General features: G+C 40.5%; 1 protein-coding gene across 5 annotated transcripts in view; it reads left to right on the forward strand.

The window, feature by feature from the left end:
- MAST2 (microtubule associated serine/threonine kinase 2) overlaps positions 1-26845 on the forward strand; it is a 244291-nt gene that overhangs the window by 142203 nt on the left and 75243 nt on the right. For all 5 annotated transcript variants that reach the window (XM_032160691.2, XM_058443331.1, XM_032160693.2 and 2 more), the window contains one exon: positions 26489-26580. In XM_032160691.2, coding sequence (XP_032016582.1) covers positions 26489-26580 — 92 coding nt within the window. The remainder of the gene's footprint in view (positions 1-26488; positions 26581-26845) is intronic.

Genomic DNA, 26845 nt, shown 5'->3' on the forward strand with positions numbered 1-26845 from the left:
CACCTCTCCCTATTCATTTTTCACTGATTTTATTACACTGTATAAATTCAGTGGACTTTTGACCGGGCACTGTGGCTCACACCTGTAATCTCAGCACTTTGAGTGGGTGGATCACTTGAGGTCAGGAGTTCAAGACCAGCCTGGCCAACGTGGTGAAACCCTGTCTGTACTAAAAATGCAAAACTAGCCGGGCGTGGTGGCTCATGCCTGTAATCCCAGCTACATGGGAGGCTGAGGCACGAGAATCGCTTGAACCCAGGAGGCGGAGGTTGTAGTCAGCCAAGATCGCACCACTGTACTCCGGCCTGGGTGACAGAGTGAGACTCTGTCTCTCCACTGCCCCCTCCCCCCTCCAAAAAAAATTTAGTGGATTTGTCTTACTTGATGGGTTATATAATCTATTAATACCATTATAGTTTTGATGCTCAAAATTGTATCATATCTGGTCAAAGGAAGTTTCTTCAGGCTGACTTTTGTGTCTTTTTGATGTCTCTGTCATTCTTTGAGAACTACATAACTTTCTGGCCTGAGAAAGATATTCTTCTCTTTCTGAGAAGATATTCCTGGCTGGCTTATTTTGTACCCTCACTAGCCCTTGAGCTTTTTCTCTAAGCAGCATAGTTCTTTTTAGTGGAGAATGCTTTTTAAAAGCCAAAATATGAATCAGGAATGGTATAATCCCAGCACTTTAGGGGGCTGAGGAGTTCAAGACCAGCCTGAGCAACTTAGTGAGACCCCATTTCTTAAAAAAAAAAAAAAAAAAAGGCCAAGTGTGGCGGCACATGCCTGTAGTCCCAGCTACTCAGGAGGATCATTTAAGCCCAGGAGTTCAAGGTTGCAGTGAGTTATGATCACATCACTGCACTCCAGCCTGGGCAACAGAGCAAGACCCTGTCTCTTTAAAAAAAAAAAAAAGGAGGGGAGATGGGGGGGCAAATATTGACGGTAGACATGGTTGCCGATACTTAGGTTCGCTGCTCCTGGGGAATGTATACATGTAACACACATGTCTTTATTTCTTAATTTCTGTTTATTGAAAACTATAAGTTCACACTGATACCTCCACTTCTAATTCCAGTTTGGTTCTAGTTTTTGTTTTTATATTTGTAACTTCCTTCTTTGAAAGTGAGAACTCTGGCTGGGCACGGTGGCTCACGCCTGTAATACTAGCACTTTGGGAAGCCAAGGCAGGTAGGTCATCTGAGGTCAGGAGTTTGAGACCAGCCTGGCTGACATGGTGAAACCCCATCTCTACTAAAAAATACAAAAAAAAAAAAAAAAAAAATTAGCTGGGCGTGGTGGTGGGCGCCTGTAATCCCAGCTACTCGGGAGGCTGAGGCAGGAGAATTGCTTGAACCCGGGAGGTGGAGGTTGCAGTGAGCCAAGATCATGCCATTGCACTCTAGCCTGGGCAACAAGAGCAAAAACTCAGTCTCAAAAAAAAAGAGAAAGTGAGAACTCTGACCCCCCATTACCCTTGATATATTTACTTATTTTTTTTCTAGTCTCTAATCACTAGTTTATTTTCCTCAATTTGTTTTAGTAAACAAAATATTGTATCCTTCTACTTTAATGAAAAATTTTAAGGTTTTTTTTTTCCCCCCAACTTTAGCTTTAGGGTCAGGGGGTATTGTGCAGATATGTTACATGGGTAAATTGTGTGTCGTGGGGGTTTGGTGTACAGATTATTTTGTCACCCATGTAATGAACATAGTGCCCAATAGGTAGTTTTTCAGTTCTCTCCCTCCTCCCACCCTCCACCCTGATGTAGGCCTTGGTGTTTATTATTCCCTTCCTTGTGTCCATGTATATTCAGTGTTTAGCTCCCACTTATAGGTGAGAACATGGAGTAATTGGTTTTCTGTTCCTGCATTAATTTGCTTAGGATGGTGGCCTCTAGCTGCATCCATGTTGCTGTAAAGAACATAATTTCCAGCGGGCAGATCACGAGGTCAGGAGATCGAGACCATCCTGGCTAACACGGTGAAACCCCGTCTCTACTAAAAAATACAAAAAAATTAGCCGGGTGTGGTGGCGGGTGCCTGTATTTCCAGCTATTCGGGAGGCTGAGGCAGGAGAATGGCCTGAACCCAGGAGGCAGAGCTTGCAGTGAGCTGAGATTGCACCACTGCACTCCAGCTCTGTTGCCTAGGCTTGAGTGCAGTGGCATGATCTCGGCTCACTGCAACCGCTGCCTTCTGGGTTCAAGCAATTCTCATGTTTCAGCTTCCCAAGTAGCTGGGATCACAGGTGTGTGCCACCACACCCGACTACTTTTTGTATTTTAGTAGAGACGAGGTTTCACCATGTTGGCCAGGCTGGTCTCGAACTCTGCCTCAAGTGATCCACCTGTCTTGGCCTCCCAAAGTGCTGGAATTACAGGAGTGAGCCACTGTGCCCGGCCAATTTCATTCTTTTTAATGGCTATGTAGTATTCTGTGGTATGTGTATATGTACCACATTTTCTTTATTCAGTCCTCTGTTGATGGGCACCTAATTTGATTCCATGTCTTTGCTATAGTGAATAGTGCTGTGATGAACATGTGAGTGCATATGTCTTTTTGGTAGAATGACTTATTTTCCTTTGGGCATATTTCCAATGATGGGATTGCTGGGTTGAAAGGTAATTCTACTTTTAGTTCTTTGAGAAATCTCCAAACTGCTTTCCCCAGAGGCTGAACTAATTTACAATTCCACCAATAATGTACCAGAATTTCCTTTTCTCTGCAGTCTTGCCAGCATCCATTATTTTTTGGCTTTTTATTAATAACCATTCTGATTAGTGTAAAATGGTATCTCCTTGTGGTTTTGATTTGCATTTCTCGGATGATTAGCTATGTGGAGCATGTTTTCATGTTTGTTGGCTGCTTGTGTGTCTTTTGAGGAGTGTCTGTTCATGTCTTTTGCCTATTTTTTAATGGGGTTATTTGTTTTTTGCTTGTTCAGTTAAGGTTTTTTGTAGATTCTGGATATTAGACCTTTGTCAGATGTATATTTTGCAAATATTTTCTCCCATTCTGTAGGTTGTCTGTTTACTCTGTTGATAATTTATTTTGCTGTGCAGAAGCTCTTTAGTCTAATTAGGTCCCATTTGTCAATTTTTGTTTTTGTTGCAATTGCTTTTGGAGTCTTCATCATGAAGTCTGCCAGGGCCTATGTCCAGAGTGGTATATTTTAGGGTTTCTTCTAGGGTTTTTATAGTTTTAGGTTTTATGTGTAAGCCTTTGATCATCTTGAGTTGATTTTCGTATATGGTGAAAGGAAGGGGTCTAGTTTCAACATTCTGCATACGGCTAGCCAGTTATCCCAGCACCGTTTATTGAATAGGGATTCCTTTTTGCATTGCTTTTGTCCACTTTGTCAAAGATCAGAAGGTTGTAGATGTGTGGCTTTATTTCTGGATTCTCTAACCTTTTCTATTGGTCTGTGTGTCTGGTTTTGTACCAGTACTATGCTGTTTTGGTTACTGTAGCCTTGTGGTATAGTTTGAAATTAGGTAGTGTAATGCCTCTGGAATTGTTCTTTTTGCTCTGCTTCAGATTGCCTTGGCTATTTGGGCTCTTTTTTGGTCCCATATGAATTTTAGAATAGTTTTCTCTAACTCTGTGAAAAACGTCATTGGTAGTTTGAGAGGAATAACATTGAATCTGTAAATTGCTTTGGGCTGTATGGCCATTTTAACAATATTAATTCCTCCTATTTGTGAGCATGGAATAGTTTCCCATTTGTTTGTGTCGTTTCTGACTTCTTTCAGCGGTGTTTTTTAATTCTTATTGTAGAGATCTTCCACCTCCCTCTTTAGCTGTATTCCTAGGTATTTTATTCGTTATGTGGTTATTGTCATTGGGATTTCATTCTGGATTTGACCCTCAGCTTGGACGTCATTGGAGTATAGAATCACTACTGATTTTTGTACGCTGATTTCGTATCCTGAAACTTTGCTGAAGTTTATCAGATCTAGGAACCTTTGGGCAGAGGCTGTGGGGTTTTCTAGGTATAGAATGATAATTGTCTGTGAAGAGCAATAGTTTGCCTTTTGTTTCTTTCTCTTGCCTGATTGCTCTGGCTAGGACTTCCTACGTGGAACAGGAGTGGTGAGAGTGGGCATTCTTGTTTTGTTCCAGTTCTCAAGGGGACTGTGTCAAGCTTTTGCCCAGCATGATGTTACCTGTGGGTTTGTCATAGATGGCTCTTACTATTTTGAGGTATGTTCCTTTGATGCTTAGTTTGTTGAGGTACTTGATTATCTGATCATTTTTTCCTCTGTGTAACTAACCTCCTTTTGTAACCACCAGCCTTCTGTGTGTATGCCCTTCTCACTTCACTGGGTCTCCAATACCCCATGAAAGACTGGCACCACTGTTCTCTTCAAGCAGACAACTTCCTTATCCCCATCAGTCTCTGACATCCCAGGCCAGGTACCTCAACCCCAAACCAACCACATGGCCACCATCATCATCATCTTGTGGCCTCTAGACTGAATTATTCAGGAAAGGAGAGGAAGGAGGATTCTGAAGCCCCCTAAGTACCTCAGATTCAGTCTCAGGGGCCTGCACATTTTGAAACATCTGACTTGAGTTTTTTTGTTTCTTTATTTTTTAGAGATGAGTCCTCTCTTTGTTGTCCAGGCTGGCCTCAAACTCCTGGGCTCAAACAATCCTTCCATGCAGCCTCCTGAGTAGCTGGATCTAAAGGCATTATACCACCATGCCTGGGCTTTTTATTTTTTTTTTTTCAGTCACTTTTGTTTTTATTTATTCTAAAATTGTTTGTTTATTTTCTTTCTAGAATGGGATCTTGCTATGTTGCCCAGGGTGATCTTAAACCCCTGGGCTCAAGTGATCCTTCCACTTCAGCCTCCTGAGTAGCTGAGACTAAAAGCATGCACCACCATGGGCAGCTTTTTTTTTTCTTTATTACAGTCACTTTTATTTTTATTTATTTTAAAATTGTATTTATTTACTTGCTTGTTCATTACTTTTTTTTTTTTTTTTTTTCTAGAAATGGGATCTCTCTGTTGCTCAGGCTGATCTTAAACTCCTGGGCCCAAGCGATCCTCCCACCTCAGCCTCCCAAGTAGCAAGGACTACAGGAGTGTGCCACCATGCCTGGCTGAGACAAAATTTACATAGTATAAAATTTGCCCATTGTGGTTGGGTGTGGTGGCTTACGCCTGTAATCCTAGCACTTTGGGAGGCCGAGGCAGGTGGATCACCTCAAGTCAGGGGTTCGAGACCAGCCTGGCCAACATGGTGAAACCCCGTCTCTACTAAAAATACAAAAAAATTAGCCAGGCGTAGTGTCGCGTGCCTGTAATCCCAGCTACTTGGGAGGCTGAGTCAGGAAAATCACTTGAACCTGGGAGGTGGAGGTTGCAGTGAGCCGAGATCACACCACTGCACTCCAGCCTGGGAGACAGAGTGAAACTCCGTCTCAAAAAAAAAAATTTTTTTACCCATTGTAAGCAATTCAACGTAAGCGATTCAATGGTTTTTACTAAATTTAATTGCCTATTGTAATCTCTTTTTAATGTAAGGGATTCAATGGTTTTTACTAAATTTATATAATTATGTATTGTCACCATAATCTTTTTTTTTTTTTTTTTTTTTTTTTTGGCTGGAGTGCAGTGGCCTGATCTCGGCTCACTGCAACCTCCACCTCCTGGGTTCACGCCATTCTCCTGCCTCAGCCTCCCGAGTAGCTGGGACTACAGGCGCCCGCCAACACGCCCGGCTAATTTTTTGTATTTTTAGTAGAGATGGGGTTTCACCGTGTTAGCCAGGATGGTCTCGATCTCCTGACCTCGTGATCCGCCCGCCTCGGCCTCCCAAAGTGCTGGGATTACAGGCTTGAGCCACTGCGCCCGGCCATAATCTAAATTTAGAACACTTCTGTCACTCAGAAAGTTTACTTCTACCCACCTGTAGTTAATCCTACTCTTCTAATTCCTAGCTCTGAGCAATAACTTACCTGCTTTTTGGTTCTGTATTATGTGCTGCTAAATGTAGTTTTTTGTTTCTGGTTTCTTTCACTTAACATAATGTTTTTGAACTTTATACGTGTAGCATATTCATTCCTTTCTGTTGTTGAATATGTTTTATTATTGGATAGACCATATTTTGTTAGTCCATTCACCAGTTGATGGACATTTATATTGTTTGCAGTTTGGGAGTATCACATTAGTGGTGCTGTGTACATTTCCATGCATATCTTTGTGTGGACATACGTTTTTATTTATTTTGGGAGTCAGAGAATTGTGTTGTATGGTAAGTTTATGTTTACTTTTCTTTTTTCTTGGAGATGCAGTCTCACTCTGTCATCCAGGTTGGAGTGTGGTGGTGTGATCATGGCTCCACTGCAGCCTCAACCTCCTGGGCTCAGGGAATCCTCCTGCCTCAGCCTCCCAAGTGGCTGGGACTATAGGCGCACGCCACCATACCCGGCTAATTATTTTTCTGTTATTTGTAGGGATGAGGTCTCATCATGTTGCCTACACTGGTCTTGAACCCCTGGGCTCAAGTGATTCTCCCGCCTCGGCTTCCCAAAGTGCTGGGATTACAGGTGTGAGCCACTGCACCCAAACTATGTTTACCTTTTAAAAAACACCGAACTGTTTTCTGCAGTGGACTGCATCATTTCACATTCACAGAGTTTATTTTTTAACATTCTCACCAGCACTAGTTACTCTCTCTTCTTGATTTTAACCATTCTACTGTTGTGTAGTATATCATTGTAGTTTTAATTTACATTTCCCTAATGGGTAATGATCTGAGCATCTTATCTCGTTAGCCATTTGTATATCTTTTTTGGTGGAATGTCTGATCAAATATTCTTGTTCATTTAAAAAATCTGTTCTTAGGCCGGGCGCGGTGGCTCACGCTTGTAATCCCAGCACTTTGGGAGGCCGAGGTGGGTAGATCACGAGGTCAGGAGATCGAGACCACGTTGAAACCCCGTCTCTACTAAAAATACAAAAAAAAATTAGCCGGGCGTGGTGGCGGGCGCCTGTAGTCCCAGCTACTCGGAGAGGCTGAGGCAGGAGAATGGCGTGAATCCGGGAGGCAGAGCTTGCAGTGAGCCGAGATTGCGCCACTGCACTCCAGCCTGGGCGACAGAGTGAGACTCCGTCTCAAAAAAAAAAAAAAAAAAAAAAAATCTGTTTTTTTTTGTTTGTTTTGTTTTTTAATATTGAGCCTTGAGTTCTTTTTATGTTCTAGATACAAGCCCTTTATTAGCTATATGATTTGCAGTTATTTTCTCCCTGTCTGTGGTGGTTCTTTCCATGTATTTGGATGATGTCTTTTGAAATGGAAAAATGGATAATTTTTTATTTTTTATTGATCATGCTTTTGGTATCTAAGAACTTACTTGCCTAACACAAATTTTTTTTTGTTTTTGTTTTTTTCTGTTTTCTTCTAGAAGTTTTACATTTTCTACTCCTAAATTGAGGTTTATGATCCATTTGAGTTAATATTTATGTATGGTTAGGTCAGGTGTGTGTGTGACTGTCCAGTTTTTCTAGCAGAATTCGCTGGAAAGGGTATCTTTCTGCTATTGAATCCTCTTGACACCTTTGTTGAAGTCAATTGACCACAAGTGTTAACAGTTTATTTCTGGACTCTCTCTTGTCTTCCATTAATCTGTATGCCTATCCTTGTGCTAATTCCACACTATCTTTGTTTAATGTGGCGTTATACTAAGTTTTGAAATCAGTTGGTATAATTCCTCCAACTTTGTTCTTTTTCAAAATTATGCATTTTGGGTGCTTTGTGTTGCTATATAAGTTTGAGGATCAATTTTTCCATTTTTTTGCGGGGGGTGGGGTGGGAGGGGACAGTCTCGCTCAGTAGCCCAGACTGGAGTGCAGTAGCACGATCTCAGCTCACTGCAACCTCTGCCTCCTGGATTCAAGCGATTCTTGTGCCTCAGCCTCCCAAGTAGTGGGACTACAGGCATGCACCACCACATCTGGCTAATTTTTTTGTATTTTTCCTAGAGACGGGGTTTCACCATGTTGGCCAGCTGGTCTCAAACTCCCGACCTCGTGATCTGCCCACCTTGGCCTCCCAGAGTGCTGGGATTACAGGCGTGAGCCACCGTGCCTGGCCCAATTTTTCAATTTCTACAAAAGACCTTGCTGGCATTTTGATAATGATTACTTTGAATTTATAGATCAGTTTGAGGGAGAATTGCCACCTCAACAATACTGAGTCTTCTAATCCAAGAACGTGGAAGTTCTCTGTTTATTTAGTTTTTTTTTTTTTTTGAGTTGGAGTTTTGCTCTTTTGCCCAGGCTGGAGTGCTGTGGTGCGATTTCGGCTCACTGCAACCTCCACACCACCCCCACCCCGGGTTCAAGTGATTCTCCTGCCTCATCCTCCTGAGTAGCTGGGATTATAGGCACCCACTGCCATGCCTGGCTAATTTTTATATTTTTAGTAGACATGCCTGGCTAATTTTTATATTTTTAGTAGACAGAGGGTTTCGCCATGTTGGCCAGGCTGGTCTCGAACTCCTGACCTCAGGTGATCCACCTGCCTCGGCCTCCCAAAATGCTGGGATTACAGGCATGAGGCACCGTGCTCGGCCTATTTAGCTTTTTAAAATTTTCTCTTAGTGTTTCATAGTTTTCAGCATACAAGTCTTATACTTCTTTTGTTAAATTTATTTCTAAGTATTTTAATATTTCTAATGCTATTGTGAGTGGAATTGCCTTCCTAATTTCATTTTTGGGTTGTTTGTTGCTAGAATATAGAAATACAATTGACTTTTGTCTATGTGTCGAAGTCAAATAAAAATATAGAGATAAATCTCTAAACAAAATGTTTTCTTCAGGAAAACAGAAATGTAATTTGGGGCATAGAAACAGAGTAGGGTGGTCTTCAGTGTGTCTACAGAGCAAAGAGAAGGTTGAGGATTTTATTAGAAAGAGAATTGTTGCATATTGTTTTGAAAGAAAAGTCATTGGTACTTGCAAAGTTTTTAGAAGCTGGCAAGCTCTGATTGGGGAATGACAGTGGTAGATAAAACTGGTCGTAAGGTTTTATCAGGTTATTTTGGCAGCTAGCTTGCAATATAATTTCTGGGTTAGTGCTTTGTGCCCTGAGTGCTTTTCTTTTCCCCTTGTCTTGATTCTAATTTACTTGGGTATGACAAGATAGCTCCAATTCATATAATTAGTTTTCCACACATGTATTTGGTGACATTACCAAACTTATTTATTTAAGTTTTATTAGGTGTTTTTGTTTTTTTTGTTTGTTTGTTTTCGTTTGTTTTGACAGAGTCTTGCTCTGTCACCCAGGCTAGAGTGCAGTGGCGGGATCTCGGCTCACTGCAGCCTCCACCTCCCGGGTTCAAGTGATTCTCCTTCCTCAGCCTCCTGAGTAGCTGGGATTACAGGCGCCCACCACTGTGCCTAGCTAATTTTTCTATTTTTAGTAGAGACGGGGTTTCACCATCTTGGCCAGGCTGGTCTTGAACTCCTGACCTTGTGATCCACCCTCCTTGACCTTCCTTCCAAAATGCTGGGATTATAGGCGTGAGCTACCGTGCCTGGCCGTTTTATTAGTTTTTTAAAAATTTCTTTGGGATTTTCTACATATAGGATTGTTTTGTCTGTGAATGATAACAGTTTTACTTCTTTTCCAATCTGGGTGTTTTTTTATTTGTTTGTTCCTTATGGCACTGGCTAGAACCTCTACTACAACGTTGAATAGAAGTGGTAGAAGCCAACATACTTGCCTTGTTCCTCCTCTTAGGGAGAAAAGCATTCAGTCTTGCATCATGGATTATGTTAATTGTGAGGTTTTCACAGATATCCTTTATCAGGTCAAGGATATTCCCTAAACTATCCCTAGTTTGTTGTTGAGAGACTTTATCATGAAAGTGTGTCAGACTGTTGTCAAATGTGTCTTCTGCATCTATTGAGATGGTTGTGTAGTTTTTATCCTTTATTCTTCTTGTAATATATTGTAACAAAATTATGAAGAAGTGTTTGGAGAGTAATACAGTCACTACTGAACAGTTTAGTTTTGCTTTTGTTAAGGTGCGAGAAGTTTTACCCACCATTGCTTTTATAACATCAGTGCAAATGCCAACCCAGTGAATAAGGTAAATGATGTCTCAATATTCCTGTGAAAATAGTTTTGACTTTGCAGTCCTCCTGAAAGAGTCTCAGGGACCCCAAGAGGTTTGCCAACCATACTTTGAAAATCACTGTCCAGCTTGATTGTAGTGGGTTTCTTTTTTTTTTTTTTAACTGAACCAGCTAAAATTTTAATGTTTATAAAGGATATGGACCTATAATTTTCTTAGACTGTTGCTATCTGGCTTTGAATCAAAATTACAGTAATATTGTAAATTAACTTAAGCAGCTTTTTCTCTTATTCTATTTTCCAGCACTTTATAAGACAAAGACCACTTGTTCTTTGAAAGTTTTTCAGTTTTCTTCAGTAAAGCTACCTGTGGTGATGAGGACATGGAGATGCATAATAGAGTTTTACACTTGGCAACATGTATTCATGTGGGAAAACTCAGTGATGAGTAACTCAAAGAGGTGCTGAGAATTTGGTGCTTGTACACCATTTCATTTATTTTTTTTTTATTTTTTAACTTTTAGGTTCGGGGTGTATATGCAGGTTTGTTATATAGGTAAATTGCATGTTATGGGGGTATTACATACCATTTTAACAAAGGATGATTAATTGTGAAGTAACTAGACAAAGGCTTGGCCTGCTAGGGGCAGTAAATTGTGTGAAGGTGACTAGGAAATGTTTGGTAGATAAGGGTTGTTTAGTAATATTTGTCATGTAGATTCAATAGTCACTGCTGTCTCCAGTGATAAGAATTATCTCCAGTGATTAAGAATCTTCCTGGTACATGAGATGGAACACCTTTACAAATGCAAATTTATATTACTTTTACAAAAGGGAAATTTATACCTTACTTTTAGGCAGAAAGGGGGAAGACAGAGAGTTTGCTGCTTCTCAGTGTCTTTAGCTAAAATAGTCCTTATGCCAAAGTGGCATACTTTAGGATAACATTTCCTGGTCCCCTTTAGAAGAATATACAAGATTCAGTGTCAGTGTATGGAAGCTAATCAATCCCCAGTTCTGTCCTGGAGAACACAGGGAAGGCTTCAGAGAGAAGGAAATTTGAGCTGAGAAGTGAAAAATTAACATGTATTAGGTATACATTTGGGATAAGGGTGTTTAAGTTGAAACAGTAGCATATGCAAGAGAGTGGAGACATAATGGTATGGCCTTGTTTACTACTGGATGTAAAGTGTGTGGATGGTAGATTCTTGGAGGCATGATGATGGGTGGGACAAATTAGCAGGGGGCTATACCATGAAGAGTCTTGGTTGTCATGCTCATCACTAATTTGGATATTTATTTATTTATTTGGCTATAGCAGCTGGAGGATTTTGAACAGGGGATTGATGTGATCATCTGATAGTTTGGTCAGGGGCATCCAAACTAGAGTGACTCCATCTTGAATAAAGGCCAGATAAAGCCAAACCCTCCTGGGTTACATTCCCAAGGGGTTGGACACTGTTGGTCACAAGACGTTTAGGGTTGAGGGAACAAGTTAATGATGCTAACTAACTAAAAGATGCTTATGAAACTTATGAAATGTTTCAGTACTTGAAGAACAAAAAGCATTCTTAGTTTAAGAATAGGTTTTGAGGCCGGGCGCGGTGGCTCACGCTTGTAATCCCAGCACTTTGGGAGGCCGAGGCGGGCGAATCACGAGGTCAGGAGATTGAGACCACGGTGAAACCCCGTCTCTACTAAAAATACAAAAAATTAGCCGGGCGTGGTGGCGGGCGCCTGTAGTCCCAGCTACTCGGAGAGGCTGAGGCAGGAGAATGGCGTGAACCCGGGAGGTGGAGCTTGCAGTGAGCCGAGACTGCGCCACTGCACTCCAGTCTGGGCGACAGCGCGAGACTCCGTCTCAAAAAAAAAAAAAAGAATAGGTTTTGCTTTCATACAAAATTAGCTGGGCGTGGTGATGCATGCCTGTAATCCCGGCTACTCAGGAAGGCTGAGGCAGGAGAATCGCTTGAACCCAGGAGGCAGAGGTTGCGGTGAGCCAAGATTACGCCATTGCACTCCATCCTGGACAACAAGAGCAAAACTCTGTCTCAAAAAAAAAATAAATAAATAAATAAATAATAGGTTTTGCTTTAAAGATAATAATGCACTCATGAATTTTTGCTAAAATCTGTAGTAACATAGGGAAATAACAGTACTGATAGCCTGTCACTGCTGATCACAAGCCTTTGTAATGAAGTACACTATCCTTAACAACCTATATAAGCAAGCAGTATGTTTAAGGTAGGGGTGTTCCTCCTCTTGAATTCTGAGGATGTCCTGCTCTGTAATAGAGAAGTCTCTAATAAACTTCGCTATACTCTGTGACGCCCTGAATTATTTCCTGCATGAGATCCAAGAACCTGCTCTTGGGGTCTCAGACAAGACCTCTTTTCTTTTCTTTTTCTTTTTTTTTTTTTTTGAGACGGAGTCTCGCTCTGTCACCCAGGCTGGAGTGCAGTGGCGCGATCTCGGCTCACTGCAAGCTCCGCCTCCCGGGTTCACACCATTCTCCTGCCTCAGCCTCCCGAGTAGCTGAGACTACAGGCGCCCGCCACAGCGCCCGGCTAATTTTTTTGTATTTTTAGTAGAGACGGGGTTTCACCGTGGTCTCGATCTCCTGACCTCGTGATCCGCCCGCCTCGGCCTCCCAAAGTGCTGGGATTAAAGCGTAAGCCACCGTGCACGGCCTACAAGACCTCTTTTCTAGTGACAGTCTTCTTTAAACATGTTACTATAGCTTGAATTTGAACCATGATTGTACCAACTAAAATGCAGAATAATTACTGCCATCACATTCTCCTTCCCTAGGTAATATCACTCCCTTTCTTGTACTCTTTACATACGTGTAAGCCACCCACATTTTAAATTTAGTTTTTATTTTGTCAAAGAAATATGTGGACATAATTTCAAAAGTCTGTTCTTTAAAGCTAATAAAGGGATTTTGAAATTCCCTTACCCCATTCCTACCATCCTTGATTTTTATTTATTGAAGCCAACTACTTTAAATTATTTTATCTATTTCAGTGTGAAATTAATACAACTTCATATTATTTCTAATAAAGTCATTGTGCATTATGATTATGTCTGTTTTCTTTTGCAACTTTTTGTTTTCCTGAGGGTAATGATTGTCTCACTTTTGCATTGCTTTATATTCTATGTAGCAATCATTTATTCACCCCAAATTTTCTATCAGAGCTGCAAAATGTTTTTCAGTATATTACTTTAGATGATTTAATCTCCTAATTTAATCTTCTCCCCACCATACTCCATCCTTCCAGAAACATTTCTTCTAGAGCCTTCTCGTCTTCTCCTCCAACTCAGACTGATTATTTTCTAGTCCCCTTGCATATTTATTTGCCATGATGGTATTTCCAGTAACTCTGTCTACTGTGGGTTCTGAATTCCTCAGATCTTCTGCCTTCCTCTTGGAAGCCTCCTGTGCTTCTGTGCCACGACTGCCTGTGCCAAAATATGTTGCTTGAGTTTTCTTCTTCACATATCTAAGTCTCTTCAGCTATGAGCCTCTGAAGGCCAACAATTGAGTATACTTGCACCTTTTTGAGTATTTTAAGTGCCTGACATAGAACCTTGCAATTAGCTGTCATTAAAAAATGACTGTGGGCCAGGTGTGGTGGTTCCTGCCACAAGCCTTTGTAATGCCCAGCATTTGGGGAGACTGAGGCAGGAGGGTCACTTGAGCCCAGCAGTTCATAACCAGCCTGGGCAACATAGTGAGATCTTGTCTCTGTGAAATAATAAACAAAATTTAGCCAGGTATGGTGGTGTGCACTTATTCCCAGCTGCTCAGGAGGCTGTGGTTGGAGGATCACTTAATCCTGGGAGGTCAAGTCTATAGTGGACTGAGATTGCACCACTGCAATCCAGCCTAGGTGACAGAGTGAAACCCTATCTCAAAAAGACTGTGTTTTCTGATCATGGCATGTGACAAATAATACAAGTGAAATAAAAAATTAAAAATTGAGGGTAAAAGAAAAAACAGAATAATAAAAAGATAAAACAACAACAATAAAAATGACCATGATACTGGTCTATTGAAAGTGGGGGGCCTGGTCCTTATGTAGCGTCTGTAGCCATGGCTGCCTCGTAGAAACTAACTGTGTTCTAATCTTTTCTACTATGGAAATTTGGGCACAGGCCAGACAGCTGGGCAATTTATTGAGGAAGGAGGTAGAAAAGAAGGATTGTTACTAATACAGGGTGGGTTTAATCTGTATTAGTAACAGATTAAACTATGTATTAAGTAACAGATTAAAGTATGTATTAGTAACACTGAAACTATGTATGTATTGGGCCAAAATACGTAGTGATTACAGGACAGTTTGCATATCCTGTCAACCACTAGCTCTCAAAGCAACTGGTCTAGAAATGTAACCTATTAGTGGGCTTATAATTTGGAGCTTCCAGAGAAATCCAGAGGCCATGGGAACTAGTAAAGACAAACCAAATATACCACAACTTCCCAGACACTGTGTTATCAGGGCAGTCTATACTAGTTCCAAGGCCCATGTTTGTGGGGGTCCTCAGTAGTGGAAGTGTACTTCATTCAGAGAAAAAAAATCTATAGTCCCACTGGCTGCTTTCCTTTGATTACCAAGAGATGTACTGCTTTAAGAATACATTACAAAACCATTATCTCCCTTTCCTTAATTCTCCAGTCTCTCCCATTCATTAATTCTCCAAATAATAAACATGTATCAGGCACTGTCCTGGGCACTGGAAATATAGGCATGCCTAGAATACCCAGAATCTGAGGCAGTGCCCAGTCTAGGGTTTTTAACTTTTTCTCCTATCTCTTTTACCAGGTTGATCCCATTAGAACTGTGTGACTGTCAACTACAAATAATCAAAGACAGAATTATCTTGTTTTCTTGGTGGTGGGCAAATTTACTAAGGTGTGGTGGAAAATCCTATCCTCATCTTGAGACTGGGGATGGAGACAAGTTGCCTGTCATTAAAGGAACTTGCTACTACGTCACATAAATTATTCCAGGGCAGGAGATTGTACTGGCTTATATTTGGCCAATTTCCTCCCTCTCTTTATGTCTTTTCTTTAAAACTCTTGATTCCTTCCACGTGTTCTTAGTCTATTAAATTCATGATATCTTGGGCTTGGCATTCCAGGTTTAGACCTGTATTTGTTTCTTTTCACTGTAAGTTGTAACTGTTGCAGGAACATGTAGCAGAGATGTTTAGATTTGGCTGGTGCAATCTGCTCGGGACTGAATCATGCTTCCTTTGCATTGCTGGTGGTCTTTTCTGCTATAATATAGTGAAAGGATTCAGGATTGTTCAGTGTAGAGATAATCTGTACCTCTTTATTTTTTGTCTGGCTCAAGATAGCTCTCTCTTTATTGTGTCCTGATATAGGGTTGATAGTCACAGTAGTAGTCAAGGTGGTCACGACTAAAGACTTTGGTTGGAGCATACTGTTTCCTTAGTCTCTGTCATAGCAGACCTGCTCCCCAATATTAGTGCCTATGTCAGAGTTTTGCGCCAGTCCCTAGGGTACTTACTGCTGTCCTCTCGTCCATGAAGTTAGGCCACATAAAATGCCCTTGATTTTCTGGATACTTGACTTTTAAATCATTTGAGGATGAAGCACCACACTAAGAAAGTCCCAGGGCAAAGAAAATTCAAGTTAGATTAGGCCTTCAAAAAATGTTATTACGGGCCGGGCGTGGTGGCTCACGCTTGTAATCCCAGCACTTTGGGAGGCCGAGGCGGGTGGATCACGAGGTCAGGAGATCGAGACCACAGTGAAACCCCGTCTCTACTAAAAAAATACAAAAAAAATTAGCTGGGCATGGTGGCGGGCGCCTGTAGTCCCAGCTACTCGGAGAGGCTGAGGCAGGAGAATGGTGTGAACCCGGGAGGCGGAGCTTGCAGTGAGCCGAGATTGCGCCACTGCACTCCCGCCTGGGCGACAGAGCGAGACTCCGTCTCAAAAAAAAAAAAAAAAAAAAAAAAATGTTATTACGTTATCTTGACTTAGGGAAAGCTACGTAGCATTTCTTAGCCTGCAGTTCCTTGTCCAAATAAAGGGGATAATAATAGTCCCTGCTTCATAGGGTGTGAGATACTACATGTAATGCTTTAAACCAGGGTTGTTATAGTTTTACAAGCCAATCTTTTGGCTTCCTTCTGCCACATAGGAAGAATTGTCTTGGGCCACACACAGAATACACTAATGATAGCTGATGAGCTTTAAAAAAAAAAAAAAACCAAACACCTCATAATGTTTTAAGAAAATTTCCAAATTTTCTTAAATCCACATTCAAAGCTAGGTTCTGGACTGCATGTGGCCTGTGGGCTGCCAGTTGGACAAGTTAGCTTTAAACCAAGCCCAGTTAGCCCTTAGTAATTGTTAGATATTATCATTGTTGTTTTAAATGCACAGCTGATTTCAGCAGAACATAAGGAAAACGCTGAGGGACCCAAATCAGAGAGAGAAAACAACACCTAATCAATAGGAGTAGAAGTGCTAGCCAGAGCAGCAGGCAAGAGAAAGAAATAAAGGTACCCAAATAGAAAGAGAGGAAGTCAAACTACCCTTGTTTGCAGATGGCATGATTCTATATGTAGAACACCTGATAGTCTCAGCCCAAAAGCTTTTTTTTTTTTTTTTTTTTTTTTTTAGACGAGTCTCGCTCTGTCGTCCAGGCTGGAGTGCAGAGGGGCGATCTCAGCTCACTGCAGGCTCCACCTCCCAGGTTCATGCCATTCTCCTGCCTCAGCCTCCCGAGTAGCTGGGACTACAGGCGCCCGCCACCACGCCTGGCTAATTTTTTGTATTTTTAGTAGAGATGGGGTTTCATCATGTTAGCCAGGATGGTCTCGATCTCCTGACCTCGTGATCCACCCGCCTCGGCTTCCCAAAGTGCTGGGATTACAGGCATGAGCCACCGCGCCTGGCCCCAAAAGCTTCTTAAGCTGATAAACAACTTCAGCAAAGTTTCAGGATACGAAATCAATCACTAGCAGGAAGCACTAGCATTCCTATCCACCAACAACAGCCAGGGAGAGAGCCAAATCAGGAAGGCAGTCCCATTTACAATTGCCACAAAAAGAATAAAATACCTAGGAATACAGCTAACCAGGGAGGTGAAAGATCTCTACAATGAGAATTGCAAAACACTACTCAAAGAAATTGGAGAGGACACAAACAAATGCAAAAACATACCATGCTCATAGATAGGAAGAATCAATGTCATTAAAATGATCATATTGCCTGAAGCAATTTATAGATTGAATGCTATTTCTATCAAACTACCAAGAGTATTCTTCACAGAACTAGAAAAATTATTTAAAAAATTAAACCGGTCCGGGTGTGGTGGCTCACACCTGTAATCCCAGCACTTTGGGAGGCCAAGGCAGGTGGATCATGAGGTCAGGAGTTCAAGACCAGCCTGGCTAATATGGTGAAACCCCCATCTCTAGTAAAAATACAAAAAATTAGCTGGGTGTGATGGTGTGTGTCTGTAGTCTCAGCTACCTGGGAGGCTGAGGCAGGAGAATTGCTTGAACCTGGGAGGTGAAGGTTGGAGTGGGCCGAGATCGTGCCTGCATTCCAGCCTGGGTGACAGAGTGAGACTCCATCTCAAAAAAAAAAAAAAGTCATATGGAACCAGAAAAGAGCCCAAATAGCCAAGGCAATCCTAAGCAAAAAGAACAAAGCTGGAGGCATCACGTTACCTGACTTCAAACTATACTACAGGGCTATAGTAATTAAAACAGCATGGTACTGGTACAAAAACAGGGACGTAAATCAATAGAACAGAATAGAGAGCCTATTTTAAAAATCAGGGATTTTAAAATCGTAGGCCATACACCTACGACGACCTGATCTTTGACAAAGCTGACAAAAGCAAGCAATGGGGAAAAGACTCCCTATTCAGTAAGTGGTGCTGGGATAACTGGCTAGCCATAAGCAGAAGACTGAAGCTACATAGTACCCCTCCTTTACATCATATACAAAAATCAACTCAAGATGCGTTAAAGACTTAAACGTAAAACTATGAAAACCCTGGAAGACAACCTAAGCAATACCTTCCTGGACACAGGAACGGGCAGATTTCATGACAAAGACACCAAAAGCAATCGCAATGAAAGCAAAAATGGACAAGTTTAATTAAACTTAAGAGGTTCTGCACAACAAAATAAACTATCAACAGAGTAAACAGACAACCTACAGAATAGGAAAAGATATTTGCAATCTGCATCTGACAAAGGTCTAATATTCAGCATCTATAAGGAACTTAAACAAATTTACAAGAGAAAACCCCATTAAAAAGTGGGCAAAGGACATGAACAGATACTTTTCAAAAGAAGGCATACATGCGACCAACAAGCATGAGAAAAAAAGCTCAATATCACTGAGCATTGGAGAACCACAAATCAAAACCACAGTGAGATATCTCACACCAGTCAGAATGGCTATTGTTAAAAGTAAAAAAAAAAAATAGATGCTGGCAAAGTTGTGGAGGAAAGGGAATACTTACACACTGTTGGTGGGAGTGTAATTTAGTTCAACCATTGTGGAAAGCAGTATGGTGATTCCTCAAAGAGCTAAAAGCAGAAGTACCATTTGACCCAGCAATTTCATTACTACGTATATACCCAGAGGAATATAAATCATTCTGCCATAAAGACACATGCACACGAATGTTCATTACAGCACTATTCACATTAGCAAAGACATGGAATCAACCTAAATGCCCATTAATGATAGATTAGATAAAGAAAATGTGCAAGACAGAAATGGGAGGATATAAACTATGAATGAAAGCTAAGAAATACAGAAGATATGATCAGATGGTCCAACAGAATATGGAGAAATGGGAAGAGGCAGTATTCATCGAGATAATGACTGAGACCTTCCAGAACTGATTAGAAACAAACAAGTAACATCTTGAAGCGTGGTGAGTCCCCACTATAATAAATAAAAATAAATCCCCATCTAGATACATTGCAGTACTGCAGAGCCATGAAAACAGAGAGTATCTTAAAAGAACCCTCAAGAATTCACTAAACTAAAAGAGCTCGGCAAGAAAGTTCGCATAAGAAAATTGAAAATATATGTTCATGCAAAAACTTGTACACAAATGTTCACAGCAGCAGCATCTATGACAACCAAAAAGTAGTAACAACCCAAATACCTTGTCATTTTATGAAAGGATTAACAATTGTGGCATGGAGAGTTTATGCATGCCACAACATGCATGAAAACATGCTGAGTAAAAGAAGCCAGACACCAAAGACTACATAATGTATGATTCAGTTTCTGTGAAATGTCCAGAATACGTAGAGTCCATAGAGACAGTGAATCCATAGAGACAGTATGTTGGTGGTTGGTTGTGGGGAGAATGGGATGGAGAATGACTGCTAATGGGTACAAGGTTTCCTTTTGGCAATGAAAATATTCTGGAATTAGGTAGTGGCAGTGCTTGCACAGCCTTGTGAATATACTAAAAATGAATGAGTTGTACATTTTAAAAGGGTGAATTTTATATTGTTTGAAATATATCTAAAAAAAATGGTTAAAGCAACCAGACAGAAAAAGAAAAGTTAAGTACAAAGGAACAGCACTTATGCTAAGAGTAAGCTTTTCAACAGCAATAACAGGAGCCATAAGCCTACAGAATAATATTTTTAAAGTATTGAGAAAAAAGTTACTCTGAACAAGACACTAGAATTATCCATACTTGCTAAATTAGCAATGGAAGTGAGTGGCCGAAAAAAAGACATTTTCAGACCATCAAAAACCAAGAGAATCAAATCTGTAGAGAATATTTATTACTATCAGATCCTCTCTGAAATAATTACTACAGGATATATTTCAGAAACAAGAAATACATGAGATCCCAAGAGGGAATGTTAAGCAGTGAAATTAGAAATACATGAGTAAATCTAAGCAAGCAATTGTTGTATAAAATAATAATTACTAATTTGGCAATGTAAAAGTAAGATAGACCTGAAATAATAGATTGCAATAATAGGTAAGTTGAAAGGGAGTGGGAGGATTGGAGTTAAAAGCCATCTAGGATCTTTTAATTTTGTTCAGAAAAAGGGTTGAGGTGCTGGTTAACTTTAGACTTTGTTGAGACAAGAACACCTATTAAACCTTGAATAATATAACAGCTACTTTAGGACAGAAAAAAACAAAACAATATGTAATTTCTAAACCAATAGAGCAGAGATTAAAAAAAAAACTTGATTAATTCAAGGAGAGTTGCCATCAGACTTGGAGGAAAACTTTACCTTAGAGCAAAGACTTTTTTCCTAGTTCCTCTGATGCCTACTGCCCTTGCAGGGAATTCTGACTACCTGCTTCTGTGGAAATACATTCATTTGTTCAATAAACCCTTGTCGAAAACCTCCTATGCCCTGTGTACTATTTCTAGGTGATTGGGATACCTCTTAGAGCTCACTCTAGAAAAGAAGAAACAGACAATAAACATAGTTTATATAGTGTATTAGAAGATGACAAATGCTATTGGGAAAAAAGGTAGACCAAAGGGGATTCAGGAAAACAGAAAACTGGGAAGGTGACATTAGAATAAAGCCTTGAAGGAGTGAGGGATTTTTGCCATTGTGTAGTTGAAGGAAGGACATTGCAAGTAAAGGGAACAGTTAACGCTGGTCCTAGTAGCTAGAAATGCCTGTGCAAAATTAGCAGCCTGTGGAAGGTTTTGAGCAGAGCAATGAAATAATCAGATGTGTGCTTTAAAAGCATCACTGTGGCTTGCTCATATTAAGAACAGATTAGGGTAGAAGACAAGAGTAAACCAGAGAGGCTAGTTAGGAGGGTATTGAAATAATCCAGGTAAGCAATAATATCAATAATAATATAATGGATAAGTAATAATATCTCCCTTTATCGGGGAGGGAATATGTATTTTTCTCCCACTCTCACTTCCCCGTCTTAACCAGGACATCTTGGTTGTTACTCTGAAATATTATAGCATCTGGAAGTGCTTGACTGTAACCAGCTCCACATTCTTCTTTATATTGTTTACACTTATTGAAACAGAAGTGATCTTTTCCTCATTCTAAATTCTAAAAGGTGCCTGCCAAGTACTATCCAGTCAGGGATTGTTCAAGTTCCTAGGAGCAGCTAGACCTCTGAGATTTGGAGACTGGAGAGGCCTAAGGGATCTGCAACCAGGCATCTTATTCCACACCCTTTGTTGCTTCACACTGGGAAGCAGGCTTCCTAAGTAAATTTACAGCAGCTCTTGCAGGGGTCAGATTTTCCGAGTGCCTGCTAGTTGCTGGAGGGAGGGGTTTTTGAAGGCTAGAAACGAGCTACTACTCTCCAAATATGGTTACAATTCAACATTGTCACAGAGAATGCACGATATGCCTTAGCCCTTGTTCTCGCTGTTCACTGAGATGACCATGGTGAGGCATGTAAGAAATTGAAATGCCAAGTCTCACTCCAAGTAGCCAAGTGACTGGGATGGTTTAACACCAGTCTTTGCATGAGGTAGCTCAGGGGGCTTCCAGGCTACCACCCGTCCACTGAGAGTTAGTGTACCTGACTCTGCAAATATCCAGTACTTCATCTTACTGGAATGAAAGAATTAAGACTTGCCCTTTATCTTCTTAGGATCCTGGGGAAATGGCCAGAGCCTGTTGAAATGGAAAAATTAGCCAGTTCCTTGTTACGGATCTCAGCTGAGTCATGGTATCTGTAGCTGAGTGTCTGACCTTTTTTTCCCCTGGCAGCTGTTAAAGATTTGCCAAGTGAGATTATGTGTACCTTTATAAAAAGGCATGTGGCCTGGAAATATGATCTTTAGTGTTTTGGCTTTATTTTAAATTTTAAATAAGGTTAAGGCAAATGAAGCTGGAATTAATTATCCATCCCTGAAGTTTCAAGAAATTTTCACTTTCAGACACAAGGATTTAGATATAACAGTTTGATTTACCTTTCATAGGCTAGGTATACATGTATCTTCTTTATTTTAATCCTTGTAACAAATCATACTCATCCATTCATTTAACAAATATTTATTGAGAGCCTACTGTGTGCCAGGCAGCGTTCTAGGTATTGAGGAGTGCAGCAGTACACAAAGCATACAAAAGCCCCTGCCCTCATACAGTTTAATTTCTGATGAGAAGAGAGACAACAAAATGAATGTGCAAAATATATACCATCATATATATATTGGGGATTAGTTCCAGGACCCACACCGATACCAAAATCTGCAAATGCCCAAGTCTCTTATATAAAAGAGCATACATAATATTCGCATATAACCTATACATATCTTCCTGTATACTTTAAATCATCTCTAGATTATTTATAATATCTAATACAAAGCAAATCTATGCAAATAGCTGTTATACTGTATTTTTAAAATTTATATTATTTCAAAAGTTTTAAAAAATACTTTCCACATGTAGTTGGTTGAATCTATGGATGTGGAACCCACATACTGACTGTAGTGTGACTGTAGTGTGTAGATGATGATAAGTGCTGGGAGAAAAATATGTCAAGAAAGGGGGATAGAGAGTTTGGGAGGGGTTGCAATTTTAAATAGAATGATGGGTGAAAATTCACCTAGAAGATTGTACTTGAGCAAAGACCTGAAGGAAGAGGGGAGCAAGCCTTGAGGCAATCTGGGAGAAACATAGGCAAAGGAAATCCCAATTGTAAAGGCCCTGAGATGGGTGGCACGCTTGGCATTTTCTAAGGAAGGCGAGGAGGCTGGTGTGGCTGGAGAGTGAGCAGGAGGGAAAGAGGTCATAGAGAATCCAGACTATATAATGCCTTGTAGGCCATCGTCAGAACTGGCTTTTTCTCTCAATGAGACAAGGAGAATTTTAAATGGAAGAGGGACATGATGTTGCTTACATTTTAAAATTTTTGTATAGTTTTATTGAGGTATGATTGGAATATAATAGATTGTATGACTGTGATAATGAACATGAAGATAATGAACAGATCTGTAACTCTCAGAAGTTTCCTCATGACTATCTATAATCCATTCCTTGCTTCTCATTGGGCAACTACTAATCTGCAGTCTGTCACTATAGATTAGTTAGCATTTTCTGTAATTTTATATAAATGGAATTGGATCAACTAAACAGTTTGTCCTTGTGAGTCCCACCAGTGAAATTTCTTAATTGTGGTGGGTCAAATTCAAATTTTATTTTTTTAGTGGTTCTACTTTTGAGAAAATTTTTATTTCACCTCTCCCAATGGATAGATGTTTATTTCAAGATACATTGCAACCTATTGTCAACACTTCAAACCTGCCAATCATTGACTTCTTGAAGGAGTGTAATTTGTTATCTATGGCTCCTAAATGTTCCTCATATCACCACCCCTTACTGTGGGTGGTACAATGCCGGTATAAAGACAGCTATTCATGGAAATTTGTTCACTGCAATTGCCAATCAGCATGAGTCTGTCTTCGAAAGGAATATTTTTTCACAAAATCCAGCATTTCCCTGAATAAGTGGCTTCATCTTCCCTTGTTATGGTCTGTGGAAGTCACAGAGAGAGCAACTACTGCTATTACTGGAATTTCAGTCCATACTATGGTCAGTGTCCACAATTTCTGTCACAAAGTATGCAAGCATTACTTTGAACTACATCCAATACAGCTTAGTGGTTTAGGTCATTACTTGCAAATCAGTGAGTCCTGTTTTAGCCGTGAAATCAAGTGTCACTATAGCCATGCTCTGGAGAGAAAAATAATGGGCTTTTGGTATGGTGGATACACCCATCAGCCAGCTATTGGTTATTTGGAAATTGTTGGTGACTGTTCTGCCCAAACCTTGCCACCTATTTTGCAATGCCTAGTTGAGCACAGTTCATATCACCTCTTGGCATACATACCCAAAACATCTAGTGCTATTGAAATAAATGCAAAGCAAAGTGCAGGACCATGAGAGGAATTCGTCACAATGTGTTGGACTCGTATTTGGTCGAATTTATGTGGGATGATTGACTTGGAAATAATGTTTTCAATTCCCTTTTAGTGCATGTGTCAGAACAATCTCCTGTTAAGTAACATGCTTGACTTTTGTTTTTAGTATATTTTAGTATAACTATCCAGGGACAAATTTTTTGATTGAATACATCTGAGAAGCAAATTGTTCAGCTCATCCATGAAACCATACAACGTACTCTTTTTTGTCTGGCATCTTGCTTTCAGCATAATTATTTGTGAGCTTCATCCATTGTGTGAATCAATTGTTCATTCCTTGTTACTGCTGAGTAGAATTCCATTATATGGATATACTGTGATTTGTTTGTCACTCATCTGTTGGTGCATATTTTAGGTGGTTTGTAGTTTCGGGCTTTCACAAATAACAGCATATAAGTGGATCCTGCTATTTTATCCAGTCTGACAATCTCTGCCTTAATTGGCTATGTACTTAGAACATTGATATTTAATATGATTTTTGGTATGGTTGGGTTTAAATAATGTTATTTGTTTTCTAATTGGCCCAACTGTACTTATTCTTTCTTCTTTTTCTGGCACAATCATTGGCTCACTGTAGCCGTGACCCCCTGGAGACAGGCAGTCCTCCTGCCTCAGTCACCCAAGTAGCTAGGACTATAGGCATGTGCCAACATGCCCAGCTAATTTTTTTTTAAAATTTTTATTTTCTGTACAGATTTGAGGAAGGAAAAGGGGTATTGGAGGTTTAAGGAGAAAATATGCATTAGTTGTCTTGGAGAGTGAGCAAGCACATTACTCTGGTAAATGTGCTAAGATTGTCAGGCAGTAATGAGGCCCCACCTGATGTTTGTCACTGTGAATATAAAGACACATCAGCCAGTATGATTCTGGGTTTTTCTTCAGTCACTCTAAGTTCCCAGGTGCAGTTGCAAAATAGATGGAAAGCATGGTTGTAAAGGGTTGGGATTTCGCCAGGACTTTGGTGTCCTTGGGAGGTAGCAACATTTCACTTGGAGCTAGAATTTAAAGCAGACACTCAGAAGAGAAATTGGGGATATAGGCAGTTTGCCGATGACATACTGAGTTCAAGGAGGCAAAATATAAGCTTTTCTCAAAGGTTCAGAGTAGTGGGAGACTGTCAAGTTAGAGAGTGGAAGGCTGGGCATTCCATGGTGACTGAGGTAGTTAGGGGTATGGGCATGACTGGATTCCTCCTGATGGTTTCTTAGGGGAAAATGGTTATCATTTCTAATGATAATCTCTTTCTTAAGATTGAGCTCATTCCTTCCATCAGCCCTACAGAGTCTGGCTGTGGCCTTCCCCGTAGCTTCTATAACCTTCTTCTTTTTCTGTCATTCTCCCCTCCTGTCATCCGCTATTGACTTCTTTGCTATTTCTTGAACATCCCAAATTTGCTCTTGTCTCAGTGCCTTTACCTTTACTTTTCTCTCTGCCTCTCAGCTCTACTTTTGTCTGAGTCCTTCATATCATTCAGCTCTCTCATCAGATTTCACTTCCCTAGTTAGCACTCCCACACCAGTCTCTTACTTCCTTTCTCCTTTTCTCTCTCCCTCCCTCCCTCTCTCTCTCTCTCTCTCCCTCTATCCCCCTCTTCCCCCTCCCTCACTCTCCCTCTTTCTGTTCTTTCTTCCTCTTCCTTTTCCCACAGCACTGTTCACTCCAGTTATGAGGATAGAGACTGTTCTTTTGTTCCCTACTGCTTCCCTCCTAATACACTGCCTAGTGTCTAGTAGGTGTTCAATAAATATTTGGATGAATATAAATGGCAAACTTCCCTAATGCCTTCAAAAGATAGGCTGACTTTCAAATAAATTGATGTAGACTTTTCAGTAATAGATGTTGCATAAAATGGCTTTTCATCACCATCTGGTTTTCTCCAACCAGAAGAAAAAGCTTCAGGCATTAACATGTAGTGGAAAGCCCGTTTATAGAAGAAACCCTTGCCTGTTCTGACATTTATTCTGAAATGCGAATATTACTTAATTCACGGACTAAGCAGTTCTAAAAATAATAATTTCATAGATTAATAGTTTTGGGGGGTTCTTAGAGAATATGAGAATATTTTGACTTGTGCTTTTTATTTTGTAAATCAATTTGCAGTGGTCATTCTTCATTAGATACTGTTTAAAACATGGTTGTTGCCCGTAGGGAGCCCCTTGTGTTTGCTTGGGAAGCAAAACTAAACATTGGAAAAGCACAGTGGCAATACAAGATGAAAGTCAAGGCAGTGAAAAAAGTTATTCCAAGGTAGAATACAGTGCTTTATGGAATCTAACTGGTGCCGAGTGTAATTGCTGACCCAGTTCAGTTTAAAGAAGTATACTGTGCAGCCCGTGAAATGGTGCCCCTCTTTAGTTCCTTAAAAACCACTCAAGGTCTCTGGGCCCATGGTGTGGCCCTATTATAACTCATATTTTGTTTTCATTGCAGTTGTCGGACAAGTAACCGCAAGAGCTTGATTGTGACCTCTAGCACATCACCTACACTACCACGGCCACACTCACCACTCCATGGCCACACAGGTGAGTGCTTGAAGGTTAAGAAAGGTTGAATGAAAGAGTGGCCACAGATGCCCAATTTCTTTCCTACTTCTCACGTTGTGCAGTTCAGTATATTACATTGTCACTTTACTTGGCTGACTGAAGCAGACAGAGCTCATGGGCTTGCTTTCTGTATGAGACTGAGTTAGCCTGCTTTTGACTCTTAGTTGTTTCTTACCTTGTTCTCTCAACATTCCTTTTAGTCTTGTACATATCTTGGGGCCAGGTATGTGTCCTGGGTTTATGG

This window comes from Hylobates moloch, unplaced genomic scaffold (assembly GCF_009828535.3).
Source record: "Hylobates moloch isolate HMO894 unplaced genomic scaffold, HMol_V3 SCAFFOLD_8, whole genome shotgun sequence".
NCBI lineage: Eukaryota > Metazoa > Chordata > Mammalia > Primates > Hylobatidae > Hylobates > Hylobates moloch.